The sequence below is a fragment of the Quercus robur genome, chromosome 2 (assembly GCF_932294415.1).
Source record: "Quercus robur chromosome 2, dhQueRobu3.1, whole genome shotgun sequence".
Taxonomy (NCBI): Eukaryota; Viridiplantae; Streptophyta; class Magnoliopsida; order Fagales; family Fagaceae; genus Quercus; species Quercus robur.
Window position 1 is genome coordinate 35161385 of NC_065535.1, and position 19050 is coordinate 35180434.

At 33.4% G+C, this 19050-nt stretch overlaps 1 protein-coding gene across 1 annotated transcript; it reads right to left on the bottom strand.

The window, feature by feature from the left end:
- Positions 1-1604: 1604 nt before the first annotated feature.
- LOC126713493 (DEAD-box ATP-dependent RNA helicase 10-like) lies at positions 1605-14213 on the bottom strand. The gene is made up of 12 exons (XM_050413252.1): positions 13859-14213; positions 13674-13743; positions 13062-13124; positions 12423-12497; positions 10446-10565; positions 9755-9796; positions 9593-9667; positions 8295-8441; positions 8018-8155; positions 6470-6581; positions 6287-6375; positions 1605-1994 (listed from the first exon to the last, which is right to left on the bottom strand). The coding sequence occupies exons 1-12, from the start codon at positions 14116-14118 to the stop codon at positions 1863-1865; spliced, it is 1323 nt and encodes a 440-aa protein (XP_050269209.1). The 5' UTR covers positions 14119-14213; the 3' UTR covers positions 1605-1862.
- Between the last annotated feature and the right edge of the window lie 4837 nt (positions 14214-19050).

Sequence of the window (19050 nt, forward strand, 5' to 3'; positions counted from 1 at the left end):
AAGGTAAATGACGTTGTTTTTGGTCTATGTATTTGACATGAGATGGCATGAAGAATTATGTGTAGGTATATATATGTAAAGGGGTAGAAGTGCAAGAGATGTAAATGGTGAATTAAAATACAGAGTTCTGTGTGATTGTGTGAGAGATGAAAAGTTTTAAAACATTGAACCAAATGATACAAAGAATATTTATTTTTTAATTAGAAAAGTTTTAAAACATTGAACCAAATGAGACAAAAAGTCAATATTTAATTTGTTCTTATCTCTGATGTAGCACTTGAGAATATTTCAATTCTTTTTGCATAGAATGTGCCATTTGGCAGAACCTCATGTATTCCCACATGAGGTCTTTGCTTATATATATATTGATTATATGTGTGGTCATGGGAAACTAAAATTCAGCACAATAGGGTTTTCAAAAAAAAAAAAAAAAATTTGTTCATGTGGGCGATAAGATCCTCCTTGAGGTGGTGAATTGGTTAGGAATTAGCTGCTTGGAGGGAGCTAGGCCTCTAGGAAAGAGAGATAGAATTAAGAGGAGATCAAGAGTTAAGGAAGTCAGTGAATGTATTCTTATTTTTGGATGATCTATGAACATGATCATTATAATGCATGGCAGCAGCCCCTTATATACTCGAGTACTTATTGATTACAAACTTAATAAGAGTGATTATAACCACCTCCTTACCTGACTGCCAGCTGGCACACAATCACCTACTAACAGCCCTAACTACTTTTAATTACTATTTTTCTCAAAAAAAAAAAAAAAAAAAAAACTACTTTTAACTACTGCTATTTTTTTTTTTGAACACATGCTCGAGTCAACTGTATTAATTATACACATCAATCACGGTAGTGATTAACTAAGCACCTAGCAGCAACTAATACAATCAGCCAACTGTATTATTAGCATAGAAGACATTCTCCTCACTAATTAAAGAGAAAATGTTGTGAAAATGTTCCTCACAAACTAAATGGTTCCTCACAAACATTTTCCTCACAAACTTAATGGTTGTGAAGATGTTGTGAATGCATCACTTTTCCAATTACTAACCAAAATAAATCCCATTCCATTTGAGGCATAAAGACAAGTCAAGAGAACTACTAGACTATCATTATCGACAAAATTCTATTCAATCTTTTCATTTCTCTTTTATGGTGTGGTGCAAATCTACCAAAATGTATCTTTTCATTTTTCTTTTATGGTGTGGTACAAATCTGCTATATGTATCTTTTCATTTTTCTTTTTATATTGTGGTACAAATCTACCAAATATTTAGGCGTACTAAAAATTGTCCCTTTATAATTCAAGTATAACAGTTCGCTTCATGGTTCCTTGGAGGTCTACTATTAATTTTTTTTATTAAAAAAAAAAAAAAACACCATCTTCTCTTGAATGTGGTAGGGTGGTAGCATCAAAAACACATTTAGAAGACGAGATTCGTGTTAAAATACTCACTGAATTTACTGCATGAACACATCTGAATTATGAAATGTGGTATATGTCATTCCTAACATATCTTCTTCAATGACTTTTCCCCTGAATAATTTTTATTGAGCTGATTTTAAAAAATGCAGAGTTGTACTCGGATATAGAACAAAAATGTCCACAGAAATGTGTTCTATAGCTCAAATAACTAATAATAATTATTATTCTTATAATAATAAAACCCAAAAATTTCTCCTACATCTATTCCCTAAAATTCATCCCTCGAAAACAAAAATGAATCAAGTAATGGTAACAACCATTTAAACTCCAAACAAAAAATTTGGATTCATGTATACGTACTAATAGACCTACATAAACATCTTCATCCCTCACACTAAATCACTAACAAAATTTTCTGCCGGGGCTGCTATATTCATTTTTTCATCTTCTTAGACGACTTCACATTTCTGTGGGTCATGTATTTGTCCGTATCTTTGTCCATATCCTCATCATCATCATCTCCTCCTCGCTTCTTCCCATTCTTGCCTCCTAGTTCTTTGATTTTCTATAAAGATAACAATAAAAATAAACCACGAACAAAGAATTAGTTAATTAATTTATTATTAAATAAGCTCATGAAAATGACGCTAAAATCTTTCAAAATATGGCAACTCAAAATAAATTCCGCATAAGGAAAGACTTTAGTAATGGCAGAAGAGGGGTCCATTTAAACCAACAACCAATGCACTCAACCAACCAAATTCACACTGAAGAGATTGGGTTAGTTTGGCTCTAAAACTTAAAAACTCCTTCGAAAGTTGAGTCTCCACAAAAGAATGAGTTCAGAAATTTTTTTCACAAATTCACAAAATTGAACTTAACCCAAGTACCATACAATTTTATACTGAAACTATTGTATATTTAATAAATAAGCACATCGGTTATATTTTACTAGTCAATAAACCTGATCCCAGTTACACTTATTTCTAGCCTAAATGCTAAAAATGCAAATTAATTTGTTGAAATGATACACTTGGGAGGATAAACAACTTTTTTTTGGTAATAAAAGATTTACCAAAAAACCAACCACCTATGAATTGGCTTATTTGGTTATTTCAGTGCAGTTGATTTGATTTGATTTGGCTAGGCAATTTCTCATAATCAAAATGAGATTGGTTTGGCTTCAAAAAACCTTCAAAACAGAACAGCCCTATCTGCAGAGACCCTAAAGCAGGAAAATGTAAAGATAGAAAAGAAGTTTATAATATATCACAAGCATAAACAACACGGAATGCTAAACAGTTGGAACAAAGAAGCTAGCAAATAGAAAGGCCAGAAAACCAAAGTAATACTCATGGTGGACATGGCCAACAAAACCCAAGTGATTTCTACCGGGACTTGGCTTCTAGAGTGAGAAAAAAAAAAAAAAAAAAAAAAAAAAAAGAAAGAAGAAGAAGAAGAAGAAGAAGAATTAGTAGAAACCAAAATGATTAAATATTTGCAAACTGGTTGTGAAAACATCATTTATATTCTTCAAAAAGAGAGTGTACACATCCTTCTTGTGTCCTCTATTTCCTGTTCTAATAAAAATATGTACTTATTAAAAAAAATCATTAGTAGTTCATGAAGCCAATTCCAATAACTAAACCCAGCAGGTAAATCAGGATTTGGGAATTGAAAGGGAAAATCAAAATTCAAGAACATAATCCTACAGGAACCGCCACCCGCCCCAGGGCCCCCCTTTTCCCACCAGGAAAAAAAAAAAAAAAAAAAAAAAAAAAAAAAAAACATTAAGAGTGATTAGAAATTTATTAGCAATGGTCACAACAATCATATAGCACTCAGACCACATATAAACTGCACTTATTTGAATTTTACAGAACCTAATCACAGTGGAAAGAGCTATCCTAATGCCAACTAAGATTATCAGATTGAGAGAGAATCATTGGAATTCTGCTCAAACAGTGTCAAACTAAGGTTATAGGTGCTTGCATCAAAACTGGGACCTGGAAACTGCAAGGTTTCAAGGAGGTTGTATAGGTGGAGCCGTGGAGGTTTCATGGAGCTGTAGAAGTGGTGGAAGGAAATGATCACATATTAAGGTAAAGTATCTTCTGAAACCTAATCAGGAAACTTTGCTTGTACCTAACTGAGACTAGTTCGGTAGGCCGCTGAGTGTGGGGATTGACAAGTCTTTCAAGGCGTCTTTGATCTGTTTGAACACACTCTACGCTCCATTTGATTTGATAGAAAACCTTATGTGAAGATAGTTTTCCACTTTTCCTATGTTTGGTAGTATCCGAAAAAAGTAAGTTAAAGGAAAACCATATCTCTTGACTTCCTTATTTGAAGTCAAGCTATCAACATCTACTTTTCTGAAATTTCAGTTACACTCCATTTGTTTCAACATTAACATTTTCTGAAAAATGAATCATTTTCCAAAAAGTATTTTTTAGAAAACTATCTCATTTTCCTATGTTTGGTAGCAACCTTAAAATGAGTTGGAAACTATCTCTTGACTTCCCTTATTTGGCTTGGCATGAGATAGAGATAGAGTTGATTTCCAACAAATAAGTGTAAGCTTCTAGTTGTGCTCAACTGCTAATAGTAAAGCATGAAACCTTCTCAAATCCTAAACAAGAAACTTTGGTTGTACCTAATTGAGACTAGTTCAGTAGACCACTAGGTGTAGGGATTGCCTAAATCTTTCAAGGTATCTTTAATCTGTTGGAACACACTCTAAATGAAATTTTAGATCATAGCTTGACTTCCAATAAGTGTTAGCTTCTAGTTGTGCCCAACTGCTCATGGCTAATTCATTTTTCATATCTCCTCCTCTTAGAAGTGTTTCCCTTACAAAATTAGCATATAAAGTTATGGCAAGGATACTCTAATCAATTCAATAACAATTAAGCAGTGCAAAAGGATGGCTTATATAGAGATTCACTGCCTTTGGCAACCTATGGGCTATTTGGAAGGACACACACACACACACACACAGAATAATGATGACTAGCTTGAAGTTTTCTTCTCCATTGTATTTTCATATAAAAAATTCTTAAGATTAAAAAAAAAAAAAAACAATAATCTACACTTACCAAGGTCTAATGGCATGGTAATTAAAGAAATATATTCATGTAAGATGCAATAGACAAGGCCATTTCATACTGTCTCCACTAATATTTCTCTCTCTCTCTTTTTTTAATGTTTGGAAAAGTCTGCTAGTATGACTATATAAGGCCATTAGCAGATCATAATTCTGTCTCTGTTATTGTGGAGTAACTGACTATGGACTACTCACATAAATTAGAGATTAAGAGTACATTATCAAGTCTTCCTACTTGCTTCTTATCACTTTTTAACATTCTTACGAATCTTACCAGCGTGGCCAATAAGAATGAAAAACTGCAAAGGGAACGGTAGGATGGGATAAAACGTGCGCCCTTATGGCCAACGGTGGTTTGGGGATAAGGAAACTACCTACCTTTAATAAAGCCCTATTAGGTAAATGGCTATGGCACTTTGGGGTTGAGGAGACTCGTATTTGGAGGAGGGTGGTATCTATGAAGTTTGGGGAAGAGTTTTTTTTTTTGGGGGGGGTGGGGGCGGTGAGGGTGGGGAAATGGACCTCTAAGTTGGGCAGGTGTGTTCATGGTTGTGGAGAGGTATTTGTATGGGTTGGGAGGATTTCAGTCAACATACTCAGTTTGAGATTAGGGTGGGAAATAGAGTGAGATTCTGGCATAATTGTTAGTGTGGGGATCAACCTCTTCAAGTGAAACTCCCGGTTTTGTATGTGATAGCCATTAACAAAGAGGCTTTTGTTGCATTATCCTTGACAAGGCAGAGGAAAGGGGCGAGGACTTGGGATGTGAGGTTCACTCGGGATTTGAATGATTGGAAGGTGGGTTCTATGGTGGATTTTCTTCATATTTTGGAGTACAATACCCCTTCAAGTGATAATGGAGACCGATTGAGATGGACTTTGAAGAAGAATGGGAGCATTGACATTCGCTTGCGCTATAATGCTCTACAAGGTTCCTCCTCTGTCATTTTTCTTTGGAAAGGCATTTGGGAAGTGAAGGACCATAGGAGAGTTCTCTGTTTTGTTTGGACTACGGCTTATAAAAAGGCGAGTTGGAATAAGATACTCATTGGTGACAATATGAAGAGTAATGGGTTTGCTTTTGTTGATTGGAGTTGCATGTGTCATTGTGGGGAGACCATTGATTCATTGTGAGAAGGCTCATCAGTTATGGTGTTCCATCTTTCGATCTTTTGGAGTTTCTTGGGTCTTACCAAAAACGGTGCTTGATCTTCTTTTTGGTTGGAGGACTTAGTTGGGGAAACACTCATAAGACATTTGGAACTTAGTACAGTAGTGCCTGATGTGGTGCATATGTAGGTAACATAATTAACGTATGTTTGAGGACGTGGATGGTTCGGGAGACCAGTTGCTTACTTCTTTCAATGGTTATTAGTTTGAACTTTGATTGATCTCAGGCTTGGGGACTCACATCTTGTGACACCATCCCTTTGCTCATTGGTTCTCTTCTTTTTTTGTAATTAGTTTTCTGTTTTTTTACTTCTTTTTGTACTTTTTGACTACTATTGTGCTTTTCCTGCATATTGTAGTGTCTTTAGAATATTTTTTCTTACCTATCAAAAAAATAAATAAATCAGAGATTGATAGCTAACCAGAAGGCATGGATTGGGCACATGCATCCCAACCCAATTATTGGCTCAAGCACACTTAATATTTCATCATTCATAAATTTTGCAATTGAAAACAACTTAGATATCTTTCATTATTCATAAACTGTTACAAATGAAAACAACTTAAAAATAAATCATTACCGCCAGAGATACTCTTTTGGCCTCTTTGACAGACTCCATCAATAGCAGGACTTCCTCTTCTTGAGAAGGAAACTCTGGAAATTTCTTGCCTGAAACACCAAAAAAAAAAAATATATATATATATATTAGCTTTTGAGACTCCAATTACAATGCCTCACCACAAAAATGGTACATGTTTCCTACCAACAAACTTCTCTATCTGCACAAACCATTCCACCTCATACTGATTCACTAGGGAGATTGCAACACCTGATCTTCCTGCACGAGCAGTTCTTCCAACTCGATGTTTATAATCCTGTGAGTCACTTCAATTAGCAAACCAGAGCATATAGAATATTTTTTGGGGAAAAAAAAAAAAAAGCCATAATTCTTTCAATAATATCTCGTCTGAAATCTAATCAAACACAATTATGGGAGAGGATGTCTGGATGCATAATTTTTTTGTAAGTGATAAAATTTTATTGAATTCGAGGAAATAATCACTTACTATGTGTGCACAAAATACTACTGAAAAAAATTACATAATCAAATAATTACATGCCAAAAAAGGGGAATCAATAAAGTCTACCACAGAATTTGCATCACTTGTGCCTATAATACACGGCCACACTAAACAAGAATATCCAAAAGCTGGATTTCACCTCATGCATGACTTCCAGAAAGCGTAACAAGCCCCAAAATTCAAAAAATTATCAAGGAAATAATTCAGAGAGAGGAAAACAGTAACAGATAAAAGCTCCATATGAATGCAGGAAAATTTCTAGAAGGCACTGCACACCCTTGTTTGCCTTGGTGTGTGGCAGGGGGGAATCTATCAGTTGCCTCTTAGTGAAGTGTGATAGGTCCAAGATGTAGCAATGAAATTTCAAACTAGATTCAGAGTGGCCTGGTAACATTCAAGGTCTCAGAATCTTTAAGATGAACAGGTCCATACCACCACTAAGTAATGAAAAGAACAGCCATGCAGAACCAACTCCTCAACTACATTAGGCAACGAAGATTTTAAGCCTCTGGGTTTATATGATAGGTATGATGTAAGGTTTTTTTTTTAAGTAATTAATGAAAATACAAAACGGCCAGCTTGGAAGGAATCAAACTTTTTCATAGCTGCATGCTCTTTGAGAAGCAGCATAAAAGCTCAAGCCCCAACAAACAGGTTGCAGTATACAAGAGGCATGCATCTTGCATACAATATATATATCCCGTCATTACATTACAATTGATAATTTAAAATAGTAATAAAAGGCAAGAAAGAGATATAGTTATAGGTGTTCACATATATGTAGAAACAAGGAAACTAAAAATACACACACAAAAAAAAAAATGGCAAAAGGAAGCTAGAGAGGCAGTTAAGAGGGGTTTGATTTAAGAATTCCGAAGAACTATATTGCAAGTTGGGGACAAAGGTTGGAGAGAAGCCTATTTATAAACTTGCTAAAATATGGAAATGAAAACTGGAGAGTTGATTGTGACTAGTGTATCAAATATAAGGGTCAAATAAATTTTTAGTAAAGGAAAATCTTAGCAAGTTTATATACTGTTAAACTATGGAAATGCAGCAACTTCTATTCACACTATCAATTGAAAAGGATTCATGGAGCTGACGTCAATTAAATTGGGATTAACGACATAGTTGAGGTGAGTTGAATAAAACCTAAGAAATAATCAAACTGAACACCATAAAACAGGTGTAGCCCTGCTCTAAGTCAGAACATAGATAGAAAGCCTAACCTTCACATTTGTAGGAATGTCATAATTGATAACCATATCAACAGATGCAATGTCAAGTCCTCTACTTGCCACATCAGTGCCAATAAGAATATTGCACTCTCCTGCCTTGAACTGATTTAAGGCTCCAAGTCTCTTTGACTGAAAAGAATAGTCACAAAATATTATGGCAACTTAGAAAGGGAGAATAAATTAAAGAAAGAAAGAAAGGGGTAACCAACATGCTTAAAAATATACAGAGAAATCATTTTTTTACTTCAGTTAAATTATTAGATATTACCTGGGACATTTTACCACTAATTGGAATGGCTCTGTGACCAAGATGTCGAAGCATCAAAGCAAGAAAGCGAGTCGCATCACAGGTACGAGTGAAAACCATTGATGTACATCCAGACATCTCATTCAAAATATATACAAGGTAGCATTCCTGTAAAACAACAATTATGAATATATGTACCAGGAACATACCAATCACCAACATCATGCAACAGCAGAAACTCCATAAAAGAAACTAAAATACATGTAATTTGATGAATACACCTTCAAAACGGATGCCATAATCACACTTTCCAATTTGTTAGTGTGATACATCTCACTCTAAAATGATTGTCACTTGCACTGAGAGTTGCAACCCTTTTTCTGGAACCACTAGAAACATGCTTCACATCTCATCACATCTTACACACACACACACACACACATGCGATCCTTCAAAATGCATGCCATAATCACACTTTCTAAACATGCTTCACATCTTATATATAAATAAAGTCGCACCCAATGCACAAATCTCCCACTTCTATACAAGTTTAAGGTGAAGAGGGATAAATAAATAAACTCAACTTGTTACAATAGTCAGTGCATTCATATTGTTTCGATCCACAAAAAGACACAAATTTGTCACACATCCATAACCGTTTCTACTAAACCCATGGTTCATTTTAATGGAGGGATCAAGAGCTACAAAACTGAACTCTAGTAACCTAGGGTTTCACTATATGCTAGAAGCCATTGTGGAAATTAATTAGTGGCTAAATCCTAAATACAACTTATTTATGTCAATCCTAGAATTTTGGTATATCCAGAACCAATAAATTTCCTGAAATGAGGTTTTCCACAATATTCAAAGAAGCAACTTGCCAGAAAGATTTTATTAACAAGGTTTATTTAAAGAACTTTTTATTGTACAAACAAAAGCTATCTATATCATCTCTTTAGTTGGCTAAAACCTCAAACTTTGGCATTGCCTCTTAGGAGAGCATAAACTCCAGGTATACCTCTCATAAAAAGCATTAGGTGAAAGAAATCTCATTTTCCTTATGATCTCATACATGGCTTCAGAGGACAAAAGACAGAACTAAGTCTTGTACATTTTTGATGAACGTTTCTCACAGTCTTTCTTCAACAGACTCAAGAACACAAGAATGCTTAGTAAATGTAAACAAAACAATCCCCTGATATTAAATTCAAACATTTGTCTTGTTGGCCCTAATCACCAGCCATAATACCTGGCATACATATCCAGTCTTTAGTAAAAACATCTTCAAAAAAGCTCAACTCTTAAAGAAAAGGAGAGACCTTGTATTTAGCAGGTACAAAGCAATACTGCTGCTTTAGCGTGTCAACAGTTGAGTATTTTGATGCTGCTTCAATCTGAAATCATCCAAAAACTAACCATCATTACAAGTCATGACAAGAACTATGAACAAATGATACAAGTATAAGAAATATGATCATTACCTTCACAGGATTTCTTAAACAAGCCCTTTGGAGCTTCTTAACCTGAAACATAATGAATAAATGAAACATTATATGGAAAACTAAAAGAACATATACCTTTTCCATATAGGAACCACCTGTGCAGTGTGCATCTCCAACATAAATTGTCTAAGCATCACAAAGACAATACTTGCTCATAATATCATGATTTGATATGGTTGCTAAAAGGTTCTGCTGATGTGTATATAGCATTAATAATTTTTATAGCATGTGCTGTAAGCCTAGGCACCGCATATAATAATATTTATAAAATGTGCTCTGTAAGGCACCAAATATCTTCTCTTCTGGTGCAAAGTGTGTTCTACTAGTGATCTAAAACCCTCTTGAACTATCATACCCTGATGTGCATGAAATGTCAAAAACTGTTTCCTTAGAATTCCACTTCATTCATTTTCCTGGAAACATTAGTTCCAAATGAGTTTCTCTAAAAATTTCAGAAAGGGGTCATATCAAAAAAAAAAAACAGAAAGGGATCTCATATTTCAGGAAGCAGAATAACCAGGATTCACTATAAATTATAGAACATACATAGCTACCACTCACAGTAAGAAGAAGAAGAAGAAGAAGAAGAAGAAGAAGAAGAAGAAGAAAAAAAAAAGGTCCCTGATTACAGATATACCTTTCAAGTACAGCAGGATATTTAAATACATACCTTACTGGTCATAGTGGCAGAAAATAGATATGTTCTCCGTTCACGAGGGATAAATTTCAAAATTTCATCAATTGATTTCTCGAACTCCTCATTCAACAACCTGTCAGCCTCATCTAGAACCTGCTCAAAGTGTAACCCAATCATGCAACTTATAACAAATGAATTTACAGACTAGACAACATCAAGGTGGATCTAACAGTTGTTTTTAATCATTTCTAGCTAGATCAAAGATATAGACATCCATGTGCTTAGGATAAGTCACTGCCAGCCCCACTACCAGTCTGGCAGAGTAGCAAACTTCACCATGTTTTTACTTATCAAAAAAAAAAACTTCACCATGTTTTGAGGTAGAGATGGACACTAAATGAGAAATAAGATGCAATAAAGGAGATTCCATGGTGAAGAACATTATTAAAAAAGGATGTAATAAATAAATGAAATGAAGTATGCGCTAGATACCAGATCTAAATAAATTTGCATACCATTACCAAAAACCTCTCAACTGCACCGCATATATATAAAAAAGTAACATAACAAATTTTATTATTAAACAAAACCAATCAAGTACACTGGAAATGTAATATAGTAGCAAAACCTTAAATGCCCAAACTGCACTGCATATATTTACTGTGTACATAGAGTATTGTCTTTCACAGGCAAAAAAATATAATTTTGGATAAATTATATATATATACACACAACATAAATCTCTGACCATTAGTTTCTCAAAAAAAAAAAAAAAAAAAAATCTCTGACCATTATATTGCAGCCTACTAAGTGTCAATTACCATTTTCTTGCAGCATGTCTAATGCCAAACTATAAGTCATACACACTGACAAAGATCAAAAGAAATTAAAAACATGTGCAATAATCAATTTCTAATCCTCCCATATACCACTCAAAGTATCAATGACAACAAAACACTTAACATATACTGATTCCCATGGGTGTTCAAAAATAATGAAAAATATATATATATATATATATATTGATTTTCATTATTTTTTATTTTTTAATATTTTTTGTGAACATAGGTGTTCAAAAATCTTTGAGCACCTAACTATTTCCTCGAATTATAGCCCCCACACAACCAGGCAAACACAAGGAGGAATCCCTTGTGGGTGGCCCTAAGATGCTATTTAGGAGTTTCGAATCCAGGACCTCATGAGGCTATGGAAACCACTAGACCAACCCCTCGGGGTCACTATGTATTTACATTAGTATTGCCTTAGATTGACTAAAAAGATTTAAATGAAATCCTATTAAGACTAAATTTTTTCTAGCAAAAGTAACACAAGAAGTTGATTCATTTCAAGCTCTTGGCACTATAGTATGAGAAATTTCGCTGATACTTTGTTTTTTCCATATTCATGTCAAAGATTCTAATTTAACTTACAATTTCAAATAAAGAAATTGATTCATTCACCTCACAACAAATTGGATCCACATTCCTAGAGCTTCCTACAACATATCAAGACTTTTTTTGTTTTACGACAAGTTCCTACAATGTATTAAGAGTTTAAAACTATATATATAAGGCTGAAAGGGCACCCATCAATGTACACAGGAAGTGCACCCATCAATGTACACAGGAAGTGCACAACGATACACCAATATTAAGACTACATATATTATCTTAATAAAATATATTTACTTATCACCAAAAAATAAAATAAAAAAACATATGTAACCAACATGTTATTTATATTTTTTTTTTTTGATAGGTAATCAGAAAACTATTATTAATGAGAAAAAAAAAAAAGGAAAAGTACAAGTTGTTCATGATGATGAACAACAAGAAATAATAGAACAAATAGCACAGCAAAACGAGTAATCAGGAAACTAAGCTAAGGGAAGACATAAACTCAGAGAGAGAAGAACAATTAGTAAAACCCCAACAACAAGACCACTCCAAAAGACTACGTTGGGTATCTACAAAAGCGAAGTGCATAGTTGAAATGATATAAGAACCATACCAAATACTTCAATGTGCGGAGGGAAAAACCTTTCGTGTTAGAAAGATGATCGACAAGGCGTCCAGGAGTTCCAACCTACAAAGGAATGGAAAAAAAAAAAAAAAAAAAGTAAAATGAGAAGTGGATTGAACAACTGAAAATCTGAAGAAAAATATACCAGTAAAATTGATTTACCAAATTCATTGCATTATAATCCCTCAGTCCCAAATTTTTGGTCCTCTATTCCATTTTTGGATGTCCCAAAATGTAGTCCTCTTTGAAAAGTCTATAAATAAATTTCCTAACTTACCTTGTACTTTATTTAAAAAAACTCCATTTTGAGATCATTAGCATTTTTGAAGTCATACAAATCAATATCATAATCTTCAAAATATCTTCCAACATTATTTATATGTTTAGACAGATTGTGTCAGTAATACTCAAAGCAAAAGCTACAAGAGTAAAACTACAAATTTGAGAAAATGTTATCAAACACAACAAATTTACATAGACTCCCATGTAATTTGACAATCCAACATTAGCAAACGGAAAACCAAAAACTAAAAATCACATTCTCAGTTATCCACATTTTATACCTCGTACAAAAGTTTAAAAAAGCAAAAGATATCAAACTATTCAGCCAACAAAACTAACACTTACAATAATATGGGGCCGTTTTGCAAGGTTGATAGACTGTTGCACCATGTCTACCCCTCCAACAAGCTGCAAAAGTTTGGTAAAGATTCATATTAAAGAGATCAATTGACGCTAACAAAAATGAAAATTTAACAAGAAATTTATATCCAACAACAATATCATACAAATTGAACCTGACAATCAAAGCATCAAAAGCTCTAGCAATTAAAAGTTTCCTTAGTCTTGAAGCTAAAAGTTTATTTTATTTTATTTTATTTTTTTTATTTTATTTTTTTAAATCAATAATTGAAAATATTTATTGAAAACCCATGTACGAAGGAAGTGTACTAGGAAGCTACAAACATGTAGCTTTCAGCCTGAATCATAAATTCAGATGTAGAATTCATTGATTCTTTTTATTTTCATTTGTAAATATTTAGGAATACATCATCTATACTTCCTTTATACTTGAGGTAGACCCTTTTCTTTAACAGAACTTATTATTACTTCTAATTATAAAAGAGAACTTGCCATCATGTAATAATACAAAGTTGGTACCAAAAAAACTTATCAAAAAAAAAGAAAAAAGAAAAAACAAAGTTGGTACCAAAAAAAAAAAAAGAAAAAAAAACTCACCACTGCACACTTAACCCCAATGCCAGCTCCTAAAGCCTCAAACTGCTCAGCAATTTGAATTGCAAGCTCCCTGGAAAAACAAAAACAAAAAAGACCCAGATGCAAAATCAATTCAAAACTCTTTCTAGAAGATAGAACACACTAAAGAATTAAAAAATAAAGCAAGGATGAAATAAATATGAAACCTTGTTGGGGAGAGGACACAAGCGAAGAAAGGTTGTGGAGAGTCTAAGAGGGACTGCAAAATGGGAAGAGCAAAGGCACCAGTTTTACCAGAACCGGTTAGAGCAAGACCAATCAAGTCTTTTCCTTCAAGTGCATGAGGAATTGCTTCTGCTTGTATCTTTGATGGGTATTTCCAGTTCATACGATCACAAGCCTCTAGCAATTGTTCACATAATCCTAAATCCTTAAAACTCTTGCCTTCTTCTCTATCTCCTTCCATTGTTTCACAATAACTAAACTGTGTGTGTCTCTCTCTCTCTCTTCTCAAACTTGGAAGACGACGAATGTGAGAGAGTATGACATAAAGGGGGAGAAGGTTTTTTCTTTATATAGCTATGGGATTGGGGTAGGGTTTTGGTCAATAAGGCTCGGCATAGGCCACTCAGCCCAGGCCTCTTGTGAAAAAATAAAAATAAAAAATTACCAAAGTGATAAGTGATGAGGACTGTTCTATTTTCTTTGTAAATGTTAATAATTTCTATTAGCCATAATTCGGGACTCCTATATTTTTAAAATCACAAAAATATTTAGGAGTGTGATGAGTATTTTACATGTATTGGTATTATTGTGATTAGAAAATATAGTAATCCTAAATTATAATAAATAAAAATTATTAACCTTTACAAAGAAAATAGAAAAGTCTCACATTCGAACTCAGAGTCTAATATTGATGAAAATTATTAATCTTTAGAAGAAAAAAAATGGAAAAGTTTCATGTGCATGTTTAGATGCTAGTTTTTTTTTTTTTTTTTTTGGGAGAGCCTCTCATGTTGTTAAGTTTTTTTAGTTTTAAAATGTAGTTACTAGTAAAATCTCTGATGATTATATAAAAGATCTAAGATTCAACCACCGTCTAAACTAAAAAAAACTTATTGATGTTTTGGTCTAATTATAATAAGTATCATCCAGAGTGGACACCATAAATTGAAACTCTCTCAAACAAAAAATGTAGCCACTTAGTACATATCCATTACAAAAGTTTCAAATACCTAAAAAAACTAAAATAAATAGTAAATAATATGGGAAAGACGGATGATTGCCGATTTAATTTTTTTTATGACATTTATCTTCTTCTTTTTTTTTTTTTTTTTTTTTTTTTTTTTTTTTTTTGGAGAAGGTTTGAGTACATGAGTTAAAACTAAACTCTATCCATTGAACATTTGGACTGCCGTATCAGCCAATTTGATGATAAACTTTTGGACTGCCGTTGCTATCCCAGAAAAAAAAATATATATATATATATATCTTTTATGGAGAATAATATATGTTAAATTAAAGTCACAAATATCAAATATGTCATTCTTAAAATAATAAATAAATATAAAAATCCTTTTTTTTATAGGAAGCTCATCAACTTTTCATTACCGTGTGTTTGCGCTCTGCAATTCGACCTGTGGGAGTCTTGGACCACGACCACAGCCAATTGAACATACCAATCGTTAGCAATAGTAAATTATAAATCTCCAGAAATAAGAATTCTAATTTTGTGTATTACTTTAAATTATACGATTAATTTTGGCTTGGCTTTTTTTTTTTTTTTTTTTTTGCAACTGTGCTGGTTGTTTCATGTTTGTAATGGGATGATAATTGATAAGCTCTTTGCTTGGGCAGAATGATATTTGCAAGTTTTCAGTATATAATACAAGGCATAGGCAAGATCAGTAGAAGAGGTAGTTTTCTCTTCCCTTGTTTGAGAGTTTTAATGGAGAGAATGGAAAACTCATTCCCTTGTTTGGGAGTTTAAGTAAGAGGGAATAGAATGGTTAAGAGGGAATGCTCATTCCTCCCTTTTCCCTCAAAATCTCAAATTTTTGTTCCCCTCAAAATTGGGAGGAATGGGAGGGAATTAATTTAGGTTTAATGAAATTTTTGTTAAAATTCCTAAAATACCCTCTTTAATATCGGCCCTTTTTTTCTCATTCAACCGTAAAAGAATATAGCTATCATTCTTGCACGATATTGTCCATCCTCTGCAAAGTGAAGCTACTGCCACTGGTCTTTCTTTTTCTTTTGTCTGCTACAATTTTCGGTTATTGCTCAAACCAAGTATGTCTATCTTTTTCTTTTTCTTTTCGGTTGTTTGCTAGTCTATTTTTTTTTTTTTTTAATGAACTGTTTGCTAGTCATTCGTGAGAGTGATATATAGTGTTTTTGTACACCTTAAAACCAAAACAAACTAGTATTCTGTACACCTAAAAACCTTGAAAGTGAAAAGAAACGAAAACTGTTGTTAGAGTTACCTATACAGCTAAAAAAAAAAATTGTATTTAGAAATTTGAAAGTGAGAACTGCTAGAAAACTGTTGTAGAACTACTATAAATTTGGCTCATTCCTCATTTAAAAGAAAAAAAAAAATCCATTCCCTCTTGCTTACTTTGGCATTGATGGCTGAGATGGCTGTCTTTCAATGCATTCTTCTTCTTCATACTCAAAAAATTACACTACCACAACACACAACACCACTAGTAAATCTACAACTGAACTGATATGCAACCCACCTTGAGCCCACAGATGAGTCTTTGACTCTTTTCTCAATTTCAGTCCTTCCTCTCTTCTCTTTTTGCATTCCATATTTTCTTAGTTTATCTCCATCTTTCTTTGTTTGATTTCCCTTCTCTGTCTCTCTTTTTTTTCTTTTTTTCTTTTTTTCGGGTAAAATTCTTTTTCTGCTCACTTCAAGTTGTTTAAACTAGTTTCTGGACTATTGTAGTGCTTTAAGTCTTTGCTTCAATTTCAAGAAGGGTACTATCCATGTGTATGGTTGAAAACCATACAAGAGCAATGTAATTGTTTAAACTAGTTTCTGGACTATTGTAGTGCTTTAAGTCTTTCCTTCAATTTCAAGAAGGGTACTGTCCACGTGTATGGTTGAAAACCATACACTTAGGGTCTGTTTGGATAGAACTTATTTTGCTGAAACTGAAAACTGAAAACTGAAAACACTGTAGCAAAATAATTTTTAAATGTGTGAATAGTACCGTGGGACCCGTTTTTAATAAAAAAATTGATAAAAAATGAAATTTTTGGGTCCGTGAACAGTGCACGGATGCACTGTTCATAGAAAACTGGTCAAGTATTGCGGCTACTGTTCATGTACCGTACATGAACAGTAACCGCTTGTGAGGGGGGAAAACGCATGAAAAAAAGAAAAAGAAAAAAGAAGAAGCAGAAAACGCAGAAACGGAGCAAACGCAGTATGCAAACAGGTACTTAGCAATGTAAAAAAAAGCTAACTCATTCCCCCACTAAATTTACAGTTTTCAAGCAAGTTGGCAAGTTGACTACTATTTGTCTATTTTTTTAGCAATTTTTAACCAATTAGTAAATTTTTATTTTAGTTATAATACTATTAGTGTTACAGTTTATCTCTCAAAGATATTAATGTACGTGTACTTTGAGAGATAATGTTATAATTTAACGCTTTAAATCCCAAACAAAATTAATTTTATAGTTTAACAGTTTTAGTTTTAGATTAGTTGTAACACATTCATAATTAGTTAGACTAATAACGTAACTATTTTTTTAGAACATGTGCCCATAATTTTCTAAGTTGGACTAATAACATAACTATTTTTTTACTTAGATGAATTTGAATGATAAGGTACTTAAGACCATAATTTTCTCGAACTTTATGCGAAAACTAGCCTTGGTTCATGGTACATGCCGTTATTTGAGTTACATTATCCATCAAAGGCAATGACTAAAAAGAAGACGTGTTCCCCGCATTCCTACACAATCAACCATAGAAAGACAAAAAGTCCGTGATGAACTAATGTCTTGACTTAGGAATAGTGAAAAATGCTATGATGTAATACGCATGGGTCCACAAGCTTTTCAAGGTTTGTGTGATATTTTGCGGAGAGATGGTGATCTTCAAGACACACAGCATGCCACGGTTGAAGAGCAAGTTGGCAAGTTTCTTCACATGCTAGCACATAATCAGACAACTCGTACAATGTCCTTCTTTTTTTGTCGTTCTGGTGAGACCATTAGTCGCCATTTTCATAACGTGTTAAGATCAATAATTATGTTAGAGGATCAATTTCTTCGACAACCTAATGGAACCCAAGTGCCACTTGAAATACTACAAAGTAGTAGGTTCAACCCATATTTTAAGGTAAATATATCATGCATATAATTTATATTTGATAGTAGTTTAGTACAAATATATTTAAGGTAAATGTTTTTTGAGAGATAATGTTAATCTCAGGATTGTATTGGGGCACTTGATGGAACACATGTTTGTGTCAAAGTGTCTAATGAGGATGCACCAAGATATCGGGGTAGGAAGGGTTACACAACACAAAATGTGTTGGCGGCATGCTCATTTGATTTAAAATTCACATACGTATTACCAAGTTGGGAAAGAACTGTTTCAGATTCAAGAATAATAAAGAGTGCTTTAACTAGAAATGATAACTTGAAAATCCCACAATGTAAATTTAATTCAAATACGTATAAGGGTGTATTCTTTATAATTAAAAAATTTGTAGTATATAATTAATGGTTGTTATTGTTTATTAAGTAATGTAGGGTTACAATTTGGGGCCCAAGCCCAAAATGTATGGATTCTTGGTCCAATGAGCCCAATACAATGAATTTGTAGAGAATGGGTCAAAGAACTAAGTCCTAATGAGTTGGACAACGGCTAGTATGAAATTGCATGACGATCAAACACAAATAAAGGATGTTGATATCAATAAACTTTCAGTCTGAGGAGGTTAAAGCCGTATATAATGATCACTCTTGGATATCAGAATGATTTAGATTTCTATATTATTTTTTCTCTCTATTTTCCGATCCCCTTCTCATGGAGGGTCTCTCACATTATATAGCTCCTTTTAGATCATCTTAATCCTACACTTGTTGATCATCTGAGTCCTTACTAGAGCCTTTTGGAGGGTCATTTTAATTGCTAGAGTACACACTTGGACTACATTCGTCTTATCCGAAGAGGTATTCTGTTAAGTGCTGAATTGATGAGGTGATAATAGCTAGCTTTCGAGGTTAGCTAAGCCTCCTGGGATGAATGAAAGAATGGAGAAGAAGAATAGAGTAACAGAAAGAGAAATAGAATAACAGAAAGAATATTGAGCTTTACTGTATTGATGCCTCTTATGGTTACATCCTCTCATCCTTATACCCCAATTCT